The 21,374-nt window shown below is 35.9% G+C and overlaps 1 protein-coding gene across 1 annotated transcript in view; it reads left to right on the top strand.

Moving 5' to 3' along the window:
* Window positions 1-21,374, top strand: part of UQCR-C2 (Ubiquinol-cytochrome c reductase core protein 2) — a 153,180-nt gene that overhangs the window by 117,316 nt on the left and 14,490 nt on the right. The window contains exons 11-12 of the mRNA XM_090415644.1: window positions 8,636-8,716; window positions 18,817-18,890. Coding sequence (XP_090271770.1) covers window positions 8,636-8,716; window positions 18,817-18,890 — 155 coding nt within the window. The remainder of the gene's footprint in view (window positions 1-8,635; window positions 8,717-18,816; window positions 18,891-21,374) is intronic.

Here is a 21,374-nt window from a genome sequence, read left to right as displayed (position 1 = left end):
TAAGTAGGCAGAAAAGTAGAAATCCTCTACCGAGAGATATTGCGTTGAGCGCTGTCAATGATTGGGGGGGGGGAATTACGGAAGATGCCGATAGGGTATGGAGATAGAAAAGAGTTAGGAACCCCCCCCCCCCCCCACGAGGCTTTTTTCCTGGTGGTTTAGGTTTAGGTGTGTGGAGGGACGGTTCGAGAGCGTGAGGGGAAATCTCTGCCCTGATGCCCGGCAGATGGAAAGGTAGATTCCGCGTTTCCATGGGAAAGGTTATGCGTCGCAAAGTCTGAGTTGAATCACATTACTCCAGAAGAAAAGGGTAGTCTGCGAAGAGGCCTCTGAATCTAGGTAAAAAGGCAACACGTGCGTAAGCGTGACTTTGCCCCAAGAATCCTATTGAAAGTAAGGCATACCAACTGAAACGAATGGGCCAGAATATAATCGAGGAATTCCAGGTACCAATCCCAGCACAAAGAAATCAGTTTAAGGGTCAAAGGAAGAGTAAAGAGAGGAACAAGCACAGGAGATAACTATAATACGGTACCATGAAATTTTATTGTTAAATAGTGTAAATGAATGATATGTGAATCAAGATCTAAGGACTTAACAAAGATAAAACTTAGGACTGTAGCAAATTATAAGTTGTGAAAGTAGACAAGTGTAACTTAAAGAGTGATAAGCTTAGGATGTGTGAATACAAGGTGATAATGTATGTTTATTAGGTTTTAATTAAGAGAGTTATGAGGATCTTATGTGTGAAGTGATATAGAACAGATCTATTGTTAATCCTATGTGAGTTATGAGAATTTATTGTTCATATTTGATAACTATGATAGCACATAAATTTGTAGTTTAGAAATGATCTTTCCCAGACTTCCATGAACTGTATATATATATTAGAATGTTAAATAAATCTTTTGCTTACTCTGATTCAGTTGTTTGTTAGTATTATCCGATGCACCACTTGCTAAATATGCGAACCTAAGCAGGAGATTTTAGCGTGTCTACGGTCACGATTGCACGGTTGTTAGTCACTGAGGTATAACAGGGTGTTCACTTCTTGTTTAAGATTTTTTCCTTTAAACTAATTGTCATAAGTGGTGCAGCAAAAACAAATAAATGTCTTAGGATTTTATGAGAAGAAGAACCTCAGAAGCTTTGTTACATTTGGATTTTGGCTCTACCCCAGGGAAATTCCCTTTGTACTTAGATAGTACCACGTGACACCAAGGGGTGAATAAATGTAAAGAGCATAGATATCAAAGTTATTAAGAAAAGGTGACACAACACTTTGAAGTGGGCTGAGTTTTTTGTGTGTGATGGTGTGTGAGCGCTTTGGCTAAATGTTTGACTAATTTATATGTGGTGGAATCAATGCCATCCACTTTGGGACGTAATGGTGTTTATGTATTTTTGGAAGTCCATATAATCGGGGGGGGAGGGGGTCTAGAATTAAAAGGTTTTAGTTTGTTAGTAACTTCCACAGGCCAAGAAGTGACCTTCTTAAGGAGTCTGTGGAGAGTTCTAATCTGAGAGATGGTAGGATTATATTCAATAGGGAGGTAGGTAGTACAGTTCAATAATAAAGCATTAAGCTTACCTGTGTAGTCTCCTTTTGGTTGAGAACCACCATGGCATTTTCCTTATCCACTTTGGTGATTACTATTTTTTTGTTTTTCTTCATTTCTAGTAGAGCTTCATATTCGTCTTTGGTTAAGTTGGTTTTTGGAGGTCTTGCTTTGATGAGAACACTGGCTACATCCAGTCTGACGTTGTTGGCGATATGGTTAGGAAGGTTGCAAATCCCACATTCTATTTATATCATTATTTCCTTGGCAGGTATTCTTTTAGGAGCTAGGGCGAAATTGTGGCCACGTGAAAGTGCGGTGAGTGCTTCAGGCTTCAAAACTACGGAAGAGAGGTTGACTTCCATATTGAGTGGTTGTTGTGGTACGGAAGTAGAATTCTTTATCAAGTTATCATATTTTTTCATGTGCCGACTACGTATTTTTTCGAATTCTTTTGTTGCCAAAGTGAATGAGATGTCATAAAGAATCGTCCAAAGGTTGGCTGAGTGTATCTGAAAGCTCTTCCTCTATCACCCGTAAGATTTTGTTTTCGTCGGCAAGGAGAACACGCATCGCGGTAATTTGTTCTAGTAGTATGGCGAAGCTCATGCAGTTATAAATACGGAGAGCTCTCTGTGAAGTGAAACGCTGCTTAAATTTAACGCAATTTGGGATTACCTTATTATTATTATTATTATTATTATAATATCACACCTCCAGGGAGTCCAAAGACTCATCGAGGGAGGGCATCAACTCTACATCTCCACATCTCACTACTTCACCAACCTTCATCATCTAACGCCAACAGCATCTACTACCACCACTAGTGCTTGCACAGACAATCACAAACATTCATGCCCACTATGGGATTTGAACCTGCAGCTGTTTGGCTGTAGAGCAGATATGCTAACCACTCGGGCAACCAAACTGGCAGCATTTTAGGAAGGTCAGACGATTTAGTTGTCTCGATATCTTCAACCTCATTTTTGCTGTATTGGCGGGCCTCCTGTGTGATGGAATCTCCGTGGATGATAGTAATTCTTGTAGCAAGGCTTATACATTAGTCAAACATAACTAGAAATGAAGAAAAACAAAAAAAAATAGTAATCACCAAAGCAGATAAGGGAAACACCATGGTGGTTCTCAACCAAAAGGACTGCACAGGTAAACTTAATGCTTTATTATTACTTTATTATATACTACCTACCTCCCTATTGAATATAATCCTACCAGCTCTCAGATTAGAACTCTCCACAGCCTCCTTAAGAAGGTCACTTCTTGGCCTGTGGAAGTTACTAACAAACTAAAACCTTTTAACTCTGGACCCCTCCGATTATATGGATTTCCAAAAATACATAAACAAAATGTGCCATTACGTCCCATAGTGGATGGCATTGATTCCCCCACATATAAATTAGCCAAACATTTAGGCAAAGCACTCACACACTATACTGGCAACACACCATCACACAAAAAAACTTGGCCCATTTCAAAGCCAGTATAGAAAACCTCACACTCCAACACACTGACATAATGGTCAGTTTTGACATCTCCTCCCTATTGCAGGCATAGACTTATGTGGCTAATTGGTTCAAAAGATATATTTTGGTGATTACACCACATTTTTTATTATTCGGTTATACAAAATACTGAAATAATAGTTCCCGACAAGTTCGTAAATCATATTATTTACATCTTCAGGGGGTAAATAGTATAACTTAAAGTTTAAACAAGAGAATTAATAAATACAAATCATAACCGTCTGGCTATTCATAAACTCAAATAACAGCATGCAGATATAAAACATTATTGACGTTGAACAGTACTGGACGATGTCACGTGTTCTTGTTCTCATTCATACAGTCTGAGCCCAGATTGAGGTAGATTTTTTATTAGAGCTGACCACACTCGTTGGAGAATTAAACCTTGATTTTTATTGCATTGGGTTGGGTTTTTCAGCATATTAGCAGCTTCTTTAAATTTTCTTATATAACTGTTGTTTTCTATGTATGACATTGTCGTTTTTTGCCAGAGTACATCGTGTCCAGTGGAAGTGGTATGGAAAGCAAGACCCGTTTTTTGTTCTCTTTTGTATTGTACGCCTTTTTGGTGTTCAGCCATATGTATTTCTTCAGATCTTCCTGTCTGTCCTATGTAACCAATCCCGCAAGAGCAATGGATTTTGTAGACTCCTGGTTTTTTAAGAGGATGTTGAGGTGGTTTTAGTGGATGTAGGAATCTTGAGATTTTTTCCATAGGAAGGAAGGCTACTTTTATGTTGTGTTTGTTCATTAATTTGGCTAGCTTATCTGTAACATTTTTGATATAAGAAAGCGAGATTGCGTTTTTGTAATCTTGTTTTATTGTGTTGTTAGTTGGAGGCATTTTAAAGATTCTCTTGATGGTTTTTGTTTCATACCTATTCTGTTGGAGGATTTGTGTTAAGTATTTTAGTTCTTCATTACATCTTTCTTGTGTGTGCTGGAGATATTGTATGCTCTGTCTCGAAGAGTTTTAATTAAGCTTATTTTTTGTGAAGGATGGTGGTGTGAGGTTGCATTTAGAAATCTTTCGGTGTTTGTCGGCTTCCTATATACTGAGGAGAGTTTACTTTCTTCATTAACTTCTAATAGAATATCCAGAAAAGGAAGTTTTCTATTTTCTTCTTGTTCTAAAGTGAATTTTATGGTGATGTGCAAATTGTTGAGATAATCTTTGAAATTGATAAGTTCATCTGTTGTTCCATTGAATATGATGAAAATATCGTCCACATAGCGTAGCCATATTTTTGATTTTTTATGGTAATTCTTAAGAGCATTGTTTTCAAATTTTTCCATAAATAGGTTTGCTAATACTGGTGATAATGATAAACCTATGGAAAAATCTTCTTTTTGTTCCCAGATTCTGTCTTGATAGGTGAAAAAAAGTATTGTTTATACAATGTTTAAAAAGATTTAAGATGTCCGGAGGGAAGAGGTCTTCTAGGAGATTCAAAATTTCTTGTCTCGGGACATTTGTAAACAAGCTGATAATGTCTAGACTTGCTAAGATGTCCGTTGGACCAATATGTATATCTTTCACTTTTTCTATGAAATGTTTACTATTTTTTATGAAGGAAGATGTTTTTCCTATATGTTGTGAAATCATGTTGGTGAGGTATTTCGCCAAGTTGGAAGTCGGTGAATCTCTTCCATTACTATTGATCTTAAAGGTATATCTGTCTTATGGATCTTTGGAACACCATATATTCTTGGTATCAATTGTAAGTATTTTTTAAGTTCTTCCATCCAGAGAGGCACTTTTTTTATTAGATCCTTTGTTTTTTGTGTGTATGCCAAGTCAGGTCTCTGTCTAAGGGTTTGTAGGTGTTTGTATCTTCCAGGAGACTTTTTATTTTGTTATCATATTCTGTAGCATTTAAAACGACAGTTTGCGTTGCCTTTATCTGCTTTGATTATTACAATATTTTTGTCATCCTTTAACTTTATAAGGCAAGCGTATTCATTGTAAGGTAGATTCCTACGAGGTAATCTGCTTTTTAATAGTAAAGCTGTACTTTCTATATGGATAAGATCTGCCATGTTGTCCAGTAGATTTCTAATTCCTTTTTCTATTTGTGCTATGATATCAATTTTTGGTAGGAAACGTGGGGTTAAGGCGAAGTTAAAACCCTTAAGTAAAAGGTTATTCTCTTCTTTTGTTAGGATTCTCGAAGAAAGGTTAATAACTGCTTTTGAATGATCTAGTTGTTTTTTATATGTTTCCTTCTGATGGAGTAAGTTGAACTTATGAATTAATGTATGTTTCTTCTGTTCTGAGATTGCTATTGCTTTGTTGAATGTAACACTATTGATGTTGTTTCATAGGCAGGATGGAAGACATGTGGCCAGTTCATTATGAAGAGAAAAAGTGTTATTACTAATTAATGCTAATTCAGCTCTAGTGACTGTAATTCTTTCTCTTAGAAAAGCTAGTTCCATTTTATGATAAATTCTGGAGGCCTTGTTTGTATGGAATATGCGTTTGATTTTGATGAATTCTGGATGACTTCGTTATCTCTGCATCGGATGAGGGAAAATTAGACGGTTAATGAAGTTGAGATGTTTAATGCATAGTTTCTCTAGTTGTATAACTTTATGCCAAAAGCACTCACCGTAAGTTTGTAATTGCAGGCGTTGACTTCTGTGGCTAATTGGTTCAAAAGATATATTTCGGTGATTACATCACATTTTTTATTATTCAGTTATCCAAAATACTGAAATAATAGTTCCCAACAAATTTCATAAATCGTAGGATTTACATCTTCAGGAGTTAAATAGTATAACTTAAACAAGAGAATTAATAAATACAAATCATAACTGGCTATTCATAAACTGAAATAATAGAATGCAGATATTCAGAAACTGAAATAATAGAATGTTATTGACATTGAACAATACTGGACAATACATATGGCTGAACACCAAAACGACGTATAATACAAGAGAACAAAAAACGGGTCTTGCTTTCCATACCACTTCTACTGGACATGATGTACTCTGGCAAAAAAACAACGATGTCATACATAGAAAACAATAGTTATATAAGAAAATTTAAAGAAGCTGCTGAAAAACCCAACCCATATATATAAAATATAAAATGCCAATAACGTTTCATATCTGCATTCTGTTATTTGAGTTTATGAATAGCCAGATGGTTATGATTTGTATTTATTAATTCTCTTGTTTAAACTTTAAGTTATACTATTCACCCCCCCCCCCCCAAAGATGTAAATCCTACGATTTACGAAACTTGTTCGGGAACTATTATTTCAGTATTTTGTATAACTGAATAATAAAATATTTGGTGTAATCACCGAAATATATCTTTTGAATCTCCTCCCTATTCACAAATGTCCAACACTCAAGGAAACCCAAGAGCTCATCCAAGCCAAATTTCCACCCGATATCTCAGTCCTATTTCAGTTCACAATGAACTCAGGCCATTTCATTTGGCAAGGAAAATTCTACAAACAGATAGAGGGGACATCCATGGGTTCATCACTTTTTCCCACCCTTGGCCAACTTCTTTATGGAGACCTTTGAAGTGAAAGCCTTACACTCTGCCCCACAAAATCCCACTATTTGGCTTCGGTACGTGGATGACGTGTTTGCTATTTGGCCACATGGCTCAGATACATCCACGCCTTCCTAACACACTTAAACAACACCCCCAGGTCCAGTTCACCTTGGAAAAAGAGGAAAACAACATCCTCCCCTTCCTAGACACGCTAATCACTCGCCAGCCTGATGGATCTTTGGTTTTCTCTGTTTATAAAAACCCACTCATACAGGCAGATATATTCACCAGCAATCCCCCCCCCCCCCACACAACATTATGGGGTTATCAAAACACTATATAACAGGGCAAAATTAATCTGCTCAGATGATGATGCCCTAACCACTGAACTAAACAACATCCTCAACACTTTCTTAGCCAATGGCTAAGAAAGTGTTGATGATGTGGTTTAGTTCATAATAAAGATTACACTAAATCTATCACCATCCCCTACATCCGGAGCACCTCTGAGAAAATAATCAATATCCTTAAAAAATATGACCTAACTTCTTGTTATAGACCATATAAAAGGTTGGCATCCCTTATCCACTCCATCAAAGACCAACCGCTTCCCCTAGACCTACTTGGTGTATACTAGGTCCCTTGCAGCTGTAAATTGTCCTACTTTGGCCAAACAGGCAGGACAGCGAATATCATGATTTCAGACACAAAGACTACATCCGGTTTCACCAGTACAGCCACTCTGGGCTTGCAGGCCATGCCATAGATACCCGGCATAGAATTCATTGGAAGAAAACTAAAAATAATATACCACACCAAGTTCAAGTACGAAAGATTATTCATGGAATCATCAGCAGCTTTAAAAAACATTGCAAACCTCAACAAATTTGGGTGCATGAGACTGCCCCAAATTTGGGAGACTCACATCATGAGAACTTCAGCCCAACGGTCAAGACAATCCAATTAGCCCACTAGGGGGCACCATTAGGACTTTAGGAACAATATTAGATTCTTGCCTTCTTCCTCATTTGCTTTTGTTAGTGCCTGCGTGCACATACCATATTTGTATGTTCCTGAAGATGAATGTATTCATTAAAGTTTCCTTTAATTAATATCCATTTTATGCGTTGTAAATTCCTAAAGTTAATTACCAGTTATGTTTGACCAATGTATAAGCCTTGCTATAAGAATAGTAATAATAATAAAAGTTCTTAAGAATTTTCTTTTGTGTTTTCTCCATATCTACTTTGGTGCATTTTCATGTTAGCACTTACTAGTTCTTGTCTAGAGCAGAAATCCAATAATGGTGTTTACCATTATTATTACTACCTCTTTTAACTCATATCTTCCCATCAGAACTTTTCTGGAAGTTTGGGATTCTTTTTATACTTTGCCTTTAGCTCTCTAACAACTTTTGTCATCTTCATCTTCTGATGCCTAAGATTTTATCTGCTTGTGCAGTACCCAGACCTTTATGTGAAGGATAAGTACAAAATTAGTTGAATTGTCCAATTTCTGATTTTGAAATTTGCCCATAATGCTTTACCTAAAATTGTTTATTATTCAAATTATCTTCTTCTGATAGCCTTACCTCTTTCACTGCTTCATAATTGATGGTTTCTATCTTTTATTCACGTTTTGGTTTACACCAATAGAGAAAACAGTTAATTTTTGTTCTCTAAATTTTTTTGTTATTTTTTAGCTCACACTTTTAAGAAATACTATACTAGTAACTGAACTATCTTATAAAAGTTGAGTATTTGCAGTTAATGATTTAAAAAAAAAAAGTGTACTAGTCAGCAAAGTGAATATATTTTTGGCAGGAAGTCTTTAATCTAGATCAATCTTTATGAAACTATGTAGTAAAAAGAGTATTATCATACTCTTTTTACTACACTTTATTGTGTAGTAAAAAGAGTATGATAATCATTATTACTTTTTTAAAACTCTGTATACAGTCTTTTAATACAAATTTATTTTCAGTGTAAATGTTATGATGATGATTATTATTTCTTTAGGTATCAAGTTTGAATATCAACTACTCTGACACAGGACTGTTTGGATTTTATGTGGCAGGACAGCCTAGTGATATGCCTAATGTAAGTAGGAGTTTTTAGATATCATTTAGAGTAGCCTTATTTTATGATCATCCTAACCATTTTAGCTCTACAGGCATTTTTATGATTGTTGGGCACTTCACATATATACCACTTTATTAGAAAACATTTTTTCCCCACAATAACGTTGAATGAATAGTAGTTATCCAATCTAATCCTTTATCATCTCTTCATTTTCTAAAGAGAGTGGATACTCTTTAATCCTTAATTTTTGAAATAAGTGGGCAGTTGGTCTAATTCTCACCATCAGTTGTGAGGCTGAGTGCATTCTCAAGGAATGTTAAGATTAGAAATGATGTTTCCTAATTTTAACTTACGTTGATTTATTTATACTTGTGTGTTTTACAGTCAGTTTTGCTAAGTTGCAGGATTAGAAACCTGAGCTTTTTCCCGGGTAGTAAACTCTGCTTGCCTATGTTAAATATATGCTGATTCCAGAAAGGGGGGGGGGGATGCTGGTAAACAGAAAATACTTGCAATTCATGTCACTCGTTTGCTGACAAGATAAGAAATTATAAAATGACTTGAAGTACTTGATAAGAAATTATATTCTTCTTTTAATCCTTTACCCAAGCATAAGCAAAAACAAAGTTTGTGTGTGTGAGGCACATCGACTAGCCTACCTTGTATATAGAGGCTATTGACTTCAAATTAGTCTCTGAACTGAATTACATAATAATATAGAATATAGTGCACCGTTTTTACTACTTGTAAATAGAAAATACGAAAGTCTGCATCGATGTAACCTTGGTATCTTCTAGGGTCCAGCTTCCACTGATAAAATCTCCAAATCAGTCAGGATAGTGGCCCTTCCCATAATTTTTGTATTATGAATACTGAGGCAATTGATGTGAAGTCAACGTCCTGTTATATATAAGTAGACCTAGTTGTGACGATATTTCACACACAAATTTAGCTTGCTTACTCTTGGGGTAAGGGATTACAACAAGAATATAATTTCTTGTAATGTGTAATATCACTATTCATCTCCATGCAATTGTGTATCAAACCGAATGGTTATTGACCTGACCTACACAATAAAGAGTTAACACAGAATTCCACAACATTTGGCAATAGAATATCTGAAGATAGTTGCTTGTTATAGTAATAAGCATCATCATCATACGTATCAAGGATTTAGGCCTAGTATGGCCTGTTCCGGCCTTAGAAGTCATCATTGAATCGTTTAAGAGGACGTCCTGGTTTTCTTTTTCCTAATGGCTTGTACTTTAAGGCATGTTTTGGTAATCTTTCTGTTTTCATTCTTTGAACGTGTTCCATCCATCTATGTTTATATTTTTTAATTTTTTCAATTACTGGTTCTTGGTTTAATTCTTTCATAATATCTTCGTTTCTTTTGTGATCAAATAGGGTATACTTTGTAGTTTTTCTCATAAACTTCATTTCTGCTGTTGTTAATCTTTGTTTGTCTTTTTGTTTTATTGTCCAGATTTCGCTTCCATACATTAAGACCGGTAGGGCTAATGTATTGTATACTTTTAGCCTGGTTTGTTTTTGAACTAGGTTTGGTTTAAATATAGAGTTAATTACTCCTGTTATTTATAAATATTTTGCAATTTTTATGTTTATATCTTTTTCATTTTCATAAGTGATCATACATCCTAGGTAGTTAAATGAATTCACCTGTTCTAAGATCTTGTTATCTAATACTATTTTAGTTCTTGCTGGATCTTGTCCTTTAAAGGCCATAGTTTTTGATTTTTCCATTGATATTATCATACCATAATCTTTGGATATCTCATTTAGATTTAAAATAGCTTTCTGTAAGTTATCTATAGTAATAAGCATGTTTGATAAAATAAATAAAGTGATTCTTGTTTAAATTAAACATATTTGGTCATTTGAAAATTAAACGTACAAATTTATTGCTTTAATACTGACCATATGTAATGCGTACAAACATCTTACATTCTTTGCCTACCAATTTTGCTAGCAAACTGTCTAGCTTTTTCAAGGTGTTGACGGAAAAGCATAAAAAGACTAGTAAATGCAAATTGAAAAGAACATAAAAAAAGTTGTAAACAATCTAGTAACTAAGGTTACACGTTCACGTGACAGAGACTGAGAGGACTAATTGTTCTTATACATTATCACGCATGCATGTTTGTTGTAAACACGTAATGTGATTACTGGCGAGCTGTAGTTCAGATGGATTTAGAGAGAGGATCAAGTTTTTCCACGAACTGTTCAGAATAGTGCCCTGATTTCTGTTGAGATTTCTGCCGGTTATTAACACTATTGTGGCTTCCTTGAATAAACAATGGCTGTAGTCGTCATCCAAATATGGCATGGAGCTGTTTTGCCACTCTATCGTGTGGTTAGACGTACAGAAATGATGTGCTAAGCCGGAAGAAATACTTCTGTTGTGGTTTACATCACAAACATGTTCTTTTTGTCTGGTCTCTAAACTCCGTGAAGTTTGTCCGATGTAGGCAAGATCACAGGAGCAAGGAATGTAATATACTCCTTGATATTTGTAGAATGGCACCTTATCTTTTGGGGATCCTAAAACCTGTCTGATGCTGGTGGTTGGTTTGAAGAACTACTCTGATATTGTAGACTCTTAGTATTCTGGCTATTTGATAAGAAATTGACCTGATGAAAGGGATCACTACAGTAGAAATGTGCTGGGAGCTTGATTCTTGTCTGGGGTCGTCACCGTATAGATATTTTTTGATGATGATCAGAGAATATCCATTTTGTGATAATGTGTTGGCTATTAGTGAGAGTTCAGTCTGTGTATCCTCCTCTTCTGATATAAACTGTCGGGCAATATTTTTCAACATGTGGATAATGCTCAGTTTGTGTGTCCTATGATGGTTTGAAGTATAATGAAGATATTTTCCAGTGTCTGTAGACTTTCTGTAAATAGATAATTTGACACTATTTGATTGTTTCTGATAGTGGGCTTCCCATTGCTAGGCCTTCTAATTGTTCTATATAGTGTTCTTAACCTTGAAGAAATTAGACTGAAGGCAGTGTTTAAACATCTGTGTGATGTCTAGAGGAAAGAGACCTTGAATGATGTTTATTATCTCTTCTACTGGTACATTGGTGAAAAGGGATACAACATCTAGACTGGCTAGCATGTCTGTTGGTGCAATCTTAATGGCTTGGAGTTTATTTACAAAGTGCTGACTATTCTTGATATAGGATTCTGTTGATCTTATTTTATTATTTAATAAGTTTGCAAGATGCTTGGCCAAAAGGTAAGTTGGGGATGACCTTCCATCAATGATTGGACAAAGAGGTATATCCTTTTTATGTATTTTAGGTGTCCCATATAGTCTGGGAGTGATGGGATGTGAGGATTTTAGTGTTCTCTTCACTTCTTCTGGCCAAATGTTACAATTTCTGATTAGTTGGTTTGTTTCATTATGATTTTTTATGGTGGGGTCTCTGTCTAGGATCTTATAGTTGTCTGATAGTAATACGTTTAACTTATCATGATAGTCTTTAGAGTTAAGGATAACTGTTGAATTTCCCTTATCCACCTTGGTAATGATAATATCTTTGTTTTTCTTCAAGTTGAGGATTGCCTTTCTATCATAAGGAGACGTTTTGAGAATAGGTTGTTTTCTATAAACTGAGAAAACCAAGGTTCCATCAGGCTGGCGGGTGACTAGTGTGACTAGGAAAGGGAGGCTGTTGTTTTCCTCTTTTTCCAGGATGAACTTGATTCTGGGGTGTTGGTTGTTTAAGTGTGTTAAGAAGGAGAGACGTGTTTCAGAGCCATGTGGCCAAATAGCGAACACATCATCAACGTAGCGAAGCCATATGGTGGTTTTTGTGGTGCAGAGGCTTTATCTTCAAAGGTCTCCATAAAGAAATTGGCCAAGGGTGGGGAGAGTGGTGAACCCATGGCTGTCCCTTCTATTTGTTTGTAGAATTTTCCCTGCCAAACAAAATAGCCTGAGTTCATTGTGAACTGAAATAGGGCTAAGATATCGGGAGAAATCGGCTCTGCAGGAAATGAGGAATAATAAAGAATTAGTTATCACCAAAGGATAAGGTAAATGCAACTGTAGTACTTAACCAAAAGGACTACACAGGTAAGCTTAATACTCTTCTATTAGATCGGGCTACTTACCTCCCTATCGAATACAATCCCACCAACTCACAAATTAGATAACTTCACAGGCTCCTTAAGAAAGTCACTTCTTGGTCTGTAGAAGTTACCAACAGATTAAAGCCGTTTAACTCTATACCCCCCCCCCTGTATTTATGGACTCCCAAAAATACATAAAGAAAATGTGCCATTACATCCCATAGTGGATGGCATTGATTCCCCCACATACAAATTAGCTAAGCATTTGGCAAAAGAGCTCACACACTAGGGGGGGTGCTTAAGGGTCAAAGCTGTATAACTGAGGAGACCACCACATAGCCTTTAAAGGAATGCGGGGAACCGACCAGGGCTTCTGACCTAATATCCAATGCTCACCTTCTCATGGTGGACCCTGTTGGGTATCTACCTGGATACTGAACGAACAAGGATGGGCTGGCAATTTGGGATTTAGCCCACCAAATTGTATTCTTATTGGTTAAACCAAAATAAAAAAATGATGGTACAACCTGACAAAATATCATGACAGCTGGGACATCACTCGGTTAAACAAAGCCCCAGTTGCTTTTGCCAGGGAACCAGGGTGAACAGCAAAAAGTCAGCTACTGGAACAAATCTGAAAACACTTCCCAACTCAACATCACCAGAGTTAAAGATCGGTACTATCAACATAAGAAGCCTGAATGGCAAAGAAAAGAAAAGCTGAGGAATTAGATAAGTACCAGATTGACATAATAGTGGTGACTGAAACAAAAAAGACCAAAACTGGTGAGATCTTTCTGAGCAATAAATACAAAATGTTATATTCAGGCAATGACAATCAAGGAAAAGAAGGAGTAGCCATAGTATTCAACACAAAATATGAGGCTAATCTTCTTGAATGGCAGTCAGTCTCAAGTAGAGTAATATGGGCAAATATGAGAATGGGGAACTGGACAATGAGACTTATTTGTGCCTATGGTCCCACAGAAGGTTCTACTAAGGTAGAAGTGGAGGAATTTTTTGAGGCTTTAGAAAAACCAACTGACACAATGAAAAATGAAAAGTTGGTCCTTGTTAGGGAATCTGAATAGTAGAGTAGGAAATGATTGTCAGACATACAAAAATATTTTGGGAAAATTTGGAGAAAAGGGCAAAGCTAATAATAATGGCAAATACCTGTTGGATTTCTGCTCAGGACATGGACTGGTTATTACTAACACCATGTTCCAACATGAAAATGTGCACAAATTCACATGCAGAGAAGAGGCAAGGAATAAGAAAAGTCTCATTGATTATTGTTAATAGATGTTTTCTCCCTGGTGCAGGACACCAGAGTGTACAGAGGATTTGAAATTGGAAGTGATCACTATTTAGTCTTCAGCAGGATAAAATTGAATTTCATATTGAAAAGAATAACATGTAAGAAAGTTTTAAAGCGAATAAAAGTTGAGCAGCTCTCAGATGTAAACTGTAGACTAAAATACAGAAATATTATTGAAAAGAAAATGAAAGAGTTTGAGAACAGGAATCAAACCTTGGAGATTCAGTGGCAAACTCTGAAGGAAACATTGATTGATTCTGCCAGAGAGGCATGTGGTGAGGTTGTGTGCAAAGATAAAAAAATCAGAACTCCCTGGTGGACACAGGAAGTTAAAGAGGCAGTGAAGGAAAAGAAGAAAGCATATCAAAAGTTCCTGGAAAATAAGTCAGATTTTGCTCTTAGAGAATACAGAGACAAATGTAAGAAAGCGAAACACTGTGTAAAAATAGCTAAGCAAAAGTCATTGGAGGACTTTGGCAAGAACATAGAAAATAAATATCAAGAAAGGTGGTAAGATATTCTGGAGGTTGTTGAAGAAGCTTAGAAATGGACGAAATAGTGCTGTAAAAGGAGTTAGAGATGATGAAGGTGACATGAAAACAGGAGAAAATATATCCTTGAAGTATGGAGTAATTACTCAGGAATATATATCCATACTTGAAGTAGAAAAAGCCATCAAAGACTTGAAATGTGGAAAGGCAGCAGGAGTAGATGATATTCGACCAGAAATGCTGAAGTATGGTGGTATAAAAGTGTTACAGTGGCTGCACTGCATAGTTCAGAAAGCCTGGATGGAGGGACGAATTCCCAATGATTGGAGTAGAGTAGAGCTCTAATAGTGCCCATATATAAAAAGGGAAATAAAACTGAATGTGAGAATTACAGAGGTATTTCCCTACTGAGTGTTCCTGGTAAAATCTATGCAAGTATACTTGAGAAACGGTTGAGAATAATTGTTGAAGAATAAAAAAAATGGGGCATTATATCAAGGAATACTTAGTCTTTATTTGAGTTACAAGTCAGCAGTTAGAATTGAAGGAAGTACATGAAGATGGTTTAATGTTAAATCTCGTGTGAGACAAGGATATACATTATCCCCTCTGTTATTCATTATCTATATGGATCACATTATGAAGGAAAGTGGTATTAGACATGATATCACAATTGGAGATGTTAATGTCAGCTCTTTGCTTTATGCGGACGATGTTATACTTTTGAATAAATCCGCTACAAGTTTGCAAGATTCCCTGACTAAATTGAATAACTGTTGTAATAGATATGGTATGCAGGTCAGCATGAAAAAGACAATGAGTATAGGTAGAATTGTTGAAAATGTCAACTGTGTTGTGAATGGGGAACCTGTGGTACAAGTAAAACATTTCAGCTACTTTGGCACGATTTTTAGTGAAGATGGTAAATTAAATATGGAAAGAGACAACAGAATCAACAAAGCTGGTATGGTAGGAAGTCAGTTGAATAAATTCATATGGAATACGAGAGAAATTAGTCATCATCATCATCAAATTCCTGCCATGTACCCTTAACGGGTGTACAAGATATGATAGTACTACATGAAAAAAATTACATCATTACTAACTTCCTATCTACAATTTTTTAAAAACAGTCTGTTACTTGTCAAGACTCCAACATTATCAGATCTTATATTTCTATCATCTAAGGAACTTTGTACTGTATCAATCCACCTATATCTTGGTCTTCCTCTGGGTCGTTTTCCTGCCATCCTGGCAGAGAACACTTGTTTTGCTAATCTTTCTTTGCCCATTCTGTTTAAGTGACCATACCACCTGAGATTAGCTCTGCTAACGCATTCCTGGATGTTGACAATGTGAAGTTCTTTCCTAATATCCTCGTTTTTAATATGATATTGCCATTGATGCCATCTGTTCACGCCTATAATCTTTCTCAGGACTCTCATATCTGCGGTCGCTAGTCTTTGGTCAAGTGTTTTACTTTTGACCCAGCTCTCAGATCCATTAGTTAAAACTGGTTTGAACACACTCTTGTATACAGCTAATTTGGTGTTCCGACTAATTTCTCTCTTATTCCATATGAATATATTCAATTGACTTCCTACTATACCAGCTTTGTTGATTCTGTTGTCTATTTCTATATTTAATTTACCATCTTCAGTAAAATTCATGCCTAAGTAGCTGAAATGTTTCACTTGTTCCACAGGTTCTCCATTCACAACACAGTTGACATTTTCAACAATTCTACCTATACTCATTGTCTTTTTAATGCTGACCTTCATACCATATCTATTACAACAGTTATTCAATTTAGTCAGGGAATCTTGCAAACTTGTAGCGGATTTATTCAAAAGTATAACATCGTCCGCATAAAGCAAAGAGCTGACATTAACATCTCCAATTGTGTTATCGTGTCTAATACCACTTTCCTTCATAATGTGATCCATATAGATAATGAATAACAGAGGGGATAATGTACATCCTTGTCTCACACCAGATTTAACATTAAACCATCTTCCTGTACTTTCTTCAATTCTAACTGCTGACTTGCAACTCAAATAGAGACTAAGTATTGCTTGATATAATGCCCCATTGACACCATATAACTGTAGCGTATTGAATAGCTTCTCTCTTGGCACCTTGTCATATGCCTTTTCCAAATCGACAAAACTTAAGATCTCTGTTATATTCCCATGCTTTCTCGACTATTTGTCGTAAAGTGAAGATCTGATCCTGACAGCCTCTATTTGGCCTGAATCTAGTTTTTTCTTCACCATGCTTTTCTTCCACAATTCTTCTCAACCGTTTCTCAAGTATACTTGCATAGATCTTGCCAGGAACACTCGGTAGGGAAATACCTCTGTAATTCTCACATTCAGTTTTATTTCCCTTTTTATATATGGGTACTATGAGAGCTCTACTCCAATCATCGGGAATTCATCCCTCTGTCCAGGCTTTCTGAACTATGCAGTGCAGCCACTGTAAGACTCTTATACCACCATACTTCAGCATTTCTGGTCGAATATCATCTACTCCTGCTGCCTTTCCACATTTCAAGCCTTTGATGGCTTTTTCAACTTCAAGTATGGATATGTATTCCTGACTGCATTCCTGGTCAGTGTTTTTTACCACTGTGCTGTTATCACTGCTTGTTTCATTTAGCAGTTTTTCAAAGTAATTACTCCATACTTCCAAGGATATCTTTTTCTCCCGTTACTTTTTCTCCTTACTTTGCCCAAACAGGCAGGAAAGCGAATATCAGAATTTGTGAACACAAGGACTACATCCGTTTTCACAAGTACAGCCATTCTGGTCTTGTAGACCATGCTCTGAATACGCACCACAGAATACGGTGGAAGAAAGCTGCAGTAATACACTGTTCCAAATACAAATTCGAAAGACTCTTTATGGAACAGCCTCAGCCCTAGGAAACTCTCCAAACCTCAACAAATTTGGTTGCATGCGACTGCCCCAAATATGGGAGGCTTACATCAGCAGACCTTCAGCCCAATGGCCTACTTAGTCCGCTAGAGGGCACCATCAGGACTTTTAGGAGAACAATAGCTTCATCTCTTCATTCTCAGTTACTGTGTTGTAATGCCTACGTGCATGTGCCTTTTTTTGTTAGTTCCTTTTGAAGATAGCAACGTGACGTTGCCGAAATGCCGGAAATAATAGTGTAATTTAATTAATATTCGTGTCTACGTTGTTCAATTCCTGAAGTGATTTAATAATGCATAACCAACGTATAAGCCTGTCTACGAGAATTATACATGTCTGTAAAAGATGTGCTTGGCATTATGGGATGCTAAAGCAAGTGATGTGAAGTCATTAGCTTCTACATACGAGTTGTCCTGTTCTGAAGTTACTTCAGGTGCAAACTTTATTTGCTTTCACTTCGATAAAGGATTAAACCAAGAATATAATTTCTTGGCATCTTAATTAATGAAGTGGAAAAACTTCCCAAGTCTAAAGAAGTGTTACAAAGGTTATATTGGGATTGTGAAATGTAGATTATGAAGATGGATTGAGAGTATGTAGACAGCAGGCAGGCAGGTAAACAGGAGAAAGAATGATATGACAGAAGTCTCTCAGTTTCTAAATGGAAGTTATAGCATATCACCTGATGAAAATTTACCTTGTAATGGAAGGTGAGGAAAGAACATGAAGAATCAGATGGAAATTAAGTTTGTGTGTCATTAAAAAAGGAATAAGAGCTAGATATTTCTCTCACAGAGTAATGAGTAAGTGGAAAGGTTTGCCTGGTGGAGCAGTGAGTGTATCTAGTATGAATGAGCTTATATTAGACTTCAAGATCAATTCCCTTGAAGTCTAATATAAGTTCCATTTTATGCTGTATTAGAAAATTATAAGAAACATAAATTCTGTTTTTGGTTTTAAATTGATCAACAAATTTCTTCAAACCGAAGAAAAAATTTCCTAGTCTGCATTAAATTTTCATCCCCCCCCCCCATCAACACCTTTCTTTTCATCCTTTATTATCCTTTCCTTAAAATACTCAGTACTTCACATTTAGAAAATTATCAAAATATCAGTCAGATATTTTCATTAGAATGGATACTCCTCAGCACAGAATGTACATAGTGTTATTTTATTATGTATCTGGATCAAAAAAAAAGTTTTCTTGTCTTGTAAAAATGTTGTAAATCAAATTTTCTCATTATATTGATTTTTATTTTAGCTTTTGAAGACCCTTGTTTCCCAGATGCGAGAAGGAACAAAAAAGTTAGCTGAAAAAGATATTGCAGCAGCTAAGTATGTATTCAATCAGGACTTTTCATTTTTGAAATAATGTAAATTTGCTGTATTCAATGAAGGTAGAAAAATAGACTCAAACAGGCATATTCACCTTATGCATTTTGCATTGACATGATTTTTTGTAATTTTTTTAGAAATCTCTGTTTTAGCTGGTGTGTTTGTAGATTGTTTTGAAAATCTTAAAATATCAATTCAACTTCAGCCATAGTCAGTGCTGTTTCTATGCTGCATGGTGTTTGGATTTCAATTTATTGCTTTTTTTTCCCTCTCTCAATTCACTGAACCCCTAAATATGATTTCTAATAAATCTTCCAAGAAAAGTTTGCTGTTGTGATAGGGACAATGCTAAAAAAATGTTAAAAATTATGTAAAAGTGCCATATGTATGTATGTATGTATGCATCTCAATAATATTCCTAATTCAATATAAGTGATTCAAGAAAAATTCTGAAACATTTATGAATCTTTAAGTGATATGATTCTGAGTTAAAATATTTAATGCTAGCACCAGATAGTTGCAGAAATTCAATGACTACTGTGGTTTCCAAAATGTAAAAACTGACAGGAAAAGTTGCTGAAATTTTACAAACATACTAATGCTCAAAATCATGAGCCCAGGCAAGTGTTGAACTTGATGAAATGTGAGTGATGTATATATTACTCAACTGAAACATTGTTTCCCTTACTGAAAAAGTGTGAATGTTTCACGGTTGATCAAGGATGCAAATAGATGTTATGAAGAAGTGCATAGGGAGAAATAACAGTATGTACAACAGACAGCATTAGATGCCTTCATTAAGAATGTGCCAAAATCTTCATGTCAAACATACAGTGAAGATGAAAAGTCAGTGCCATTGGTGTCTGATGTCAGTTTAACATATCCTTTCTTGTTTACTTTTTTTATTACTTCTTTCTGCTATTAAATTTTTGTAATTTCATATCATATTATATTGTGATATGCATTTGCTTTTTTTATTTTTATTATGTCATCATCATCATCATCATCAAATTCCTGCCATGTACCCTCAAGGGGTGTACAGGATATGACAGTACTACATGAAAAAATTACATCATTACTAACTTCCTATCTACAATTTTCCTCCAAATCAGTCTGTTACTTGTCAAGACTCCAACATTATCAGATCTTATATTTCTATCGTCTAAGGCACTTTGTACCGTATCAATCCACCTATATCTTGGTCTTCCTCTGGGTCGTTTTCCTGCCAACCTGGCAGAGAACACTTGTTTTGCTAATCTTTCCTCTCCCATTCTATTTAAGTGACCATACCATCTGAGATTAGCTCTGTTAACGCATTCCTGGATGCTGGCAATGTCAAGTTCTTTCCTAATATCCTCATTTTTAATATGATATTGCCATTGATGCCATCTGTTCACGCCTATAATCTTTCTCAGGACTCTCATATCTGCGGTCTCTAGTCTTTGGTCAAGTGTTTTACTTCTGACCCAGCTCTCAGATCCATAAGTTAAAATTGGTTTGAACATAGTTTTGTATACAGCTAATTTAGTGTTCCGACTAATTTCTTTCTTATTCCATATGAATTTATTCAATTGACTTCCCACGATACCAGCTTTGCTGATTCTGTTGTCTATTTCTATATTTAGTTTACCATCTTCAGTAAAAATTGTGCCTAAGTAGCTAAAATGTATTACTTGTTCCACAGGTTCTCCATTCACAACACAGTTGACATTTTCAATGATTCTGCCTATTTTCATTGTCTTTGTCTTTTTATTGCTGACCTTCATGCCATATCTATTACAACAGCTATTCAATTTAGTCAGAGAATCTTGCAGACTTGTAGCGGATTTATTTAGAAGTATAACATCATCCGCATAAAGCAAAGAGCTGACATTAACATCTCCAATTTTGATATCAGGTTTAATACCACATTCCTTCATAATGTGATCCATATAGATAATGAATAACAGAGGGGATAATGTACATCCTTGTCTCACACCAGATTTAACATTAAACCATCTTCCTGTACTTCCTTCAATTCTAACTGCTGACTCACAACTCAAATACAGACTAAGTATTGCTTGATATAATGCCCCATTGACACCATATAACTGCAGCGTATTGAATAGCTTCTCTCTTGGCACCTTGTCATATGCCTTTTCCAAATCAACAAAACTTAAATACAGATCTTTGTTATATTCCCATGCTTTCTCGACTATTTGTCATAAAGTGAAGATCTGATCCTGACAGCCTCTATTTGGCCTGAATCCAGCTTGTTCTTCACCAAGCTTTTCTTCCACAATTCTTCTCAACCGTTTCTCAAGTATACTTGCATAGATCTTGCCAGGAACACTCAGTAGGGAAATACCCCTGTAATTCTCACATTCAGTTATATTTCCCTTTTTATATATGGGTACTATGAGAGCTCTACTCCAATCATCAGGAATTCGTCCCTCTGTCCAGGCTTTCTGAACTATGCAGTGCAGCCACTGTAAGACTCTTATA

This window comes from Typopeltis vanoorti, chromosome 3, assembly GCF_054136105.1.
Source record: "Typopeltis vanoorti isolate ZY-2024b chromosome 3, IOZ_Tvanoo_1.0, whole genome shotgun sequence".
Taxonomy (NCBI): domain Eukaryota; kingdom Metazoa; phylum Arthropoda; class Arachnida; order Uropygi; family Thelyphonidae; genus Typopeltis; species Typopeltis vanoorti.
Note: the sequence above shows the minus strand (reverse complement) of the source record. Positions and strands in the feature narration are given on the sequence as shown.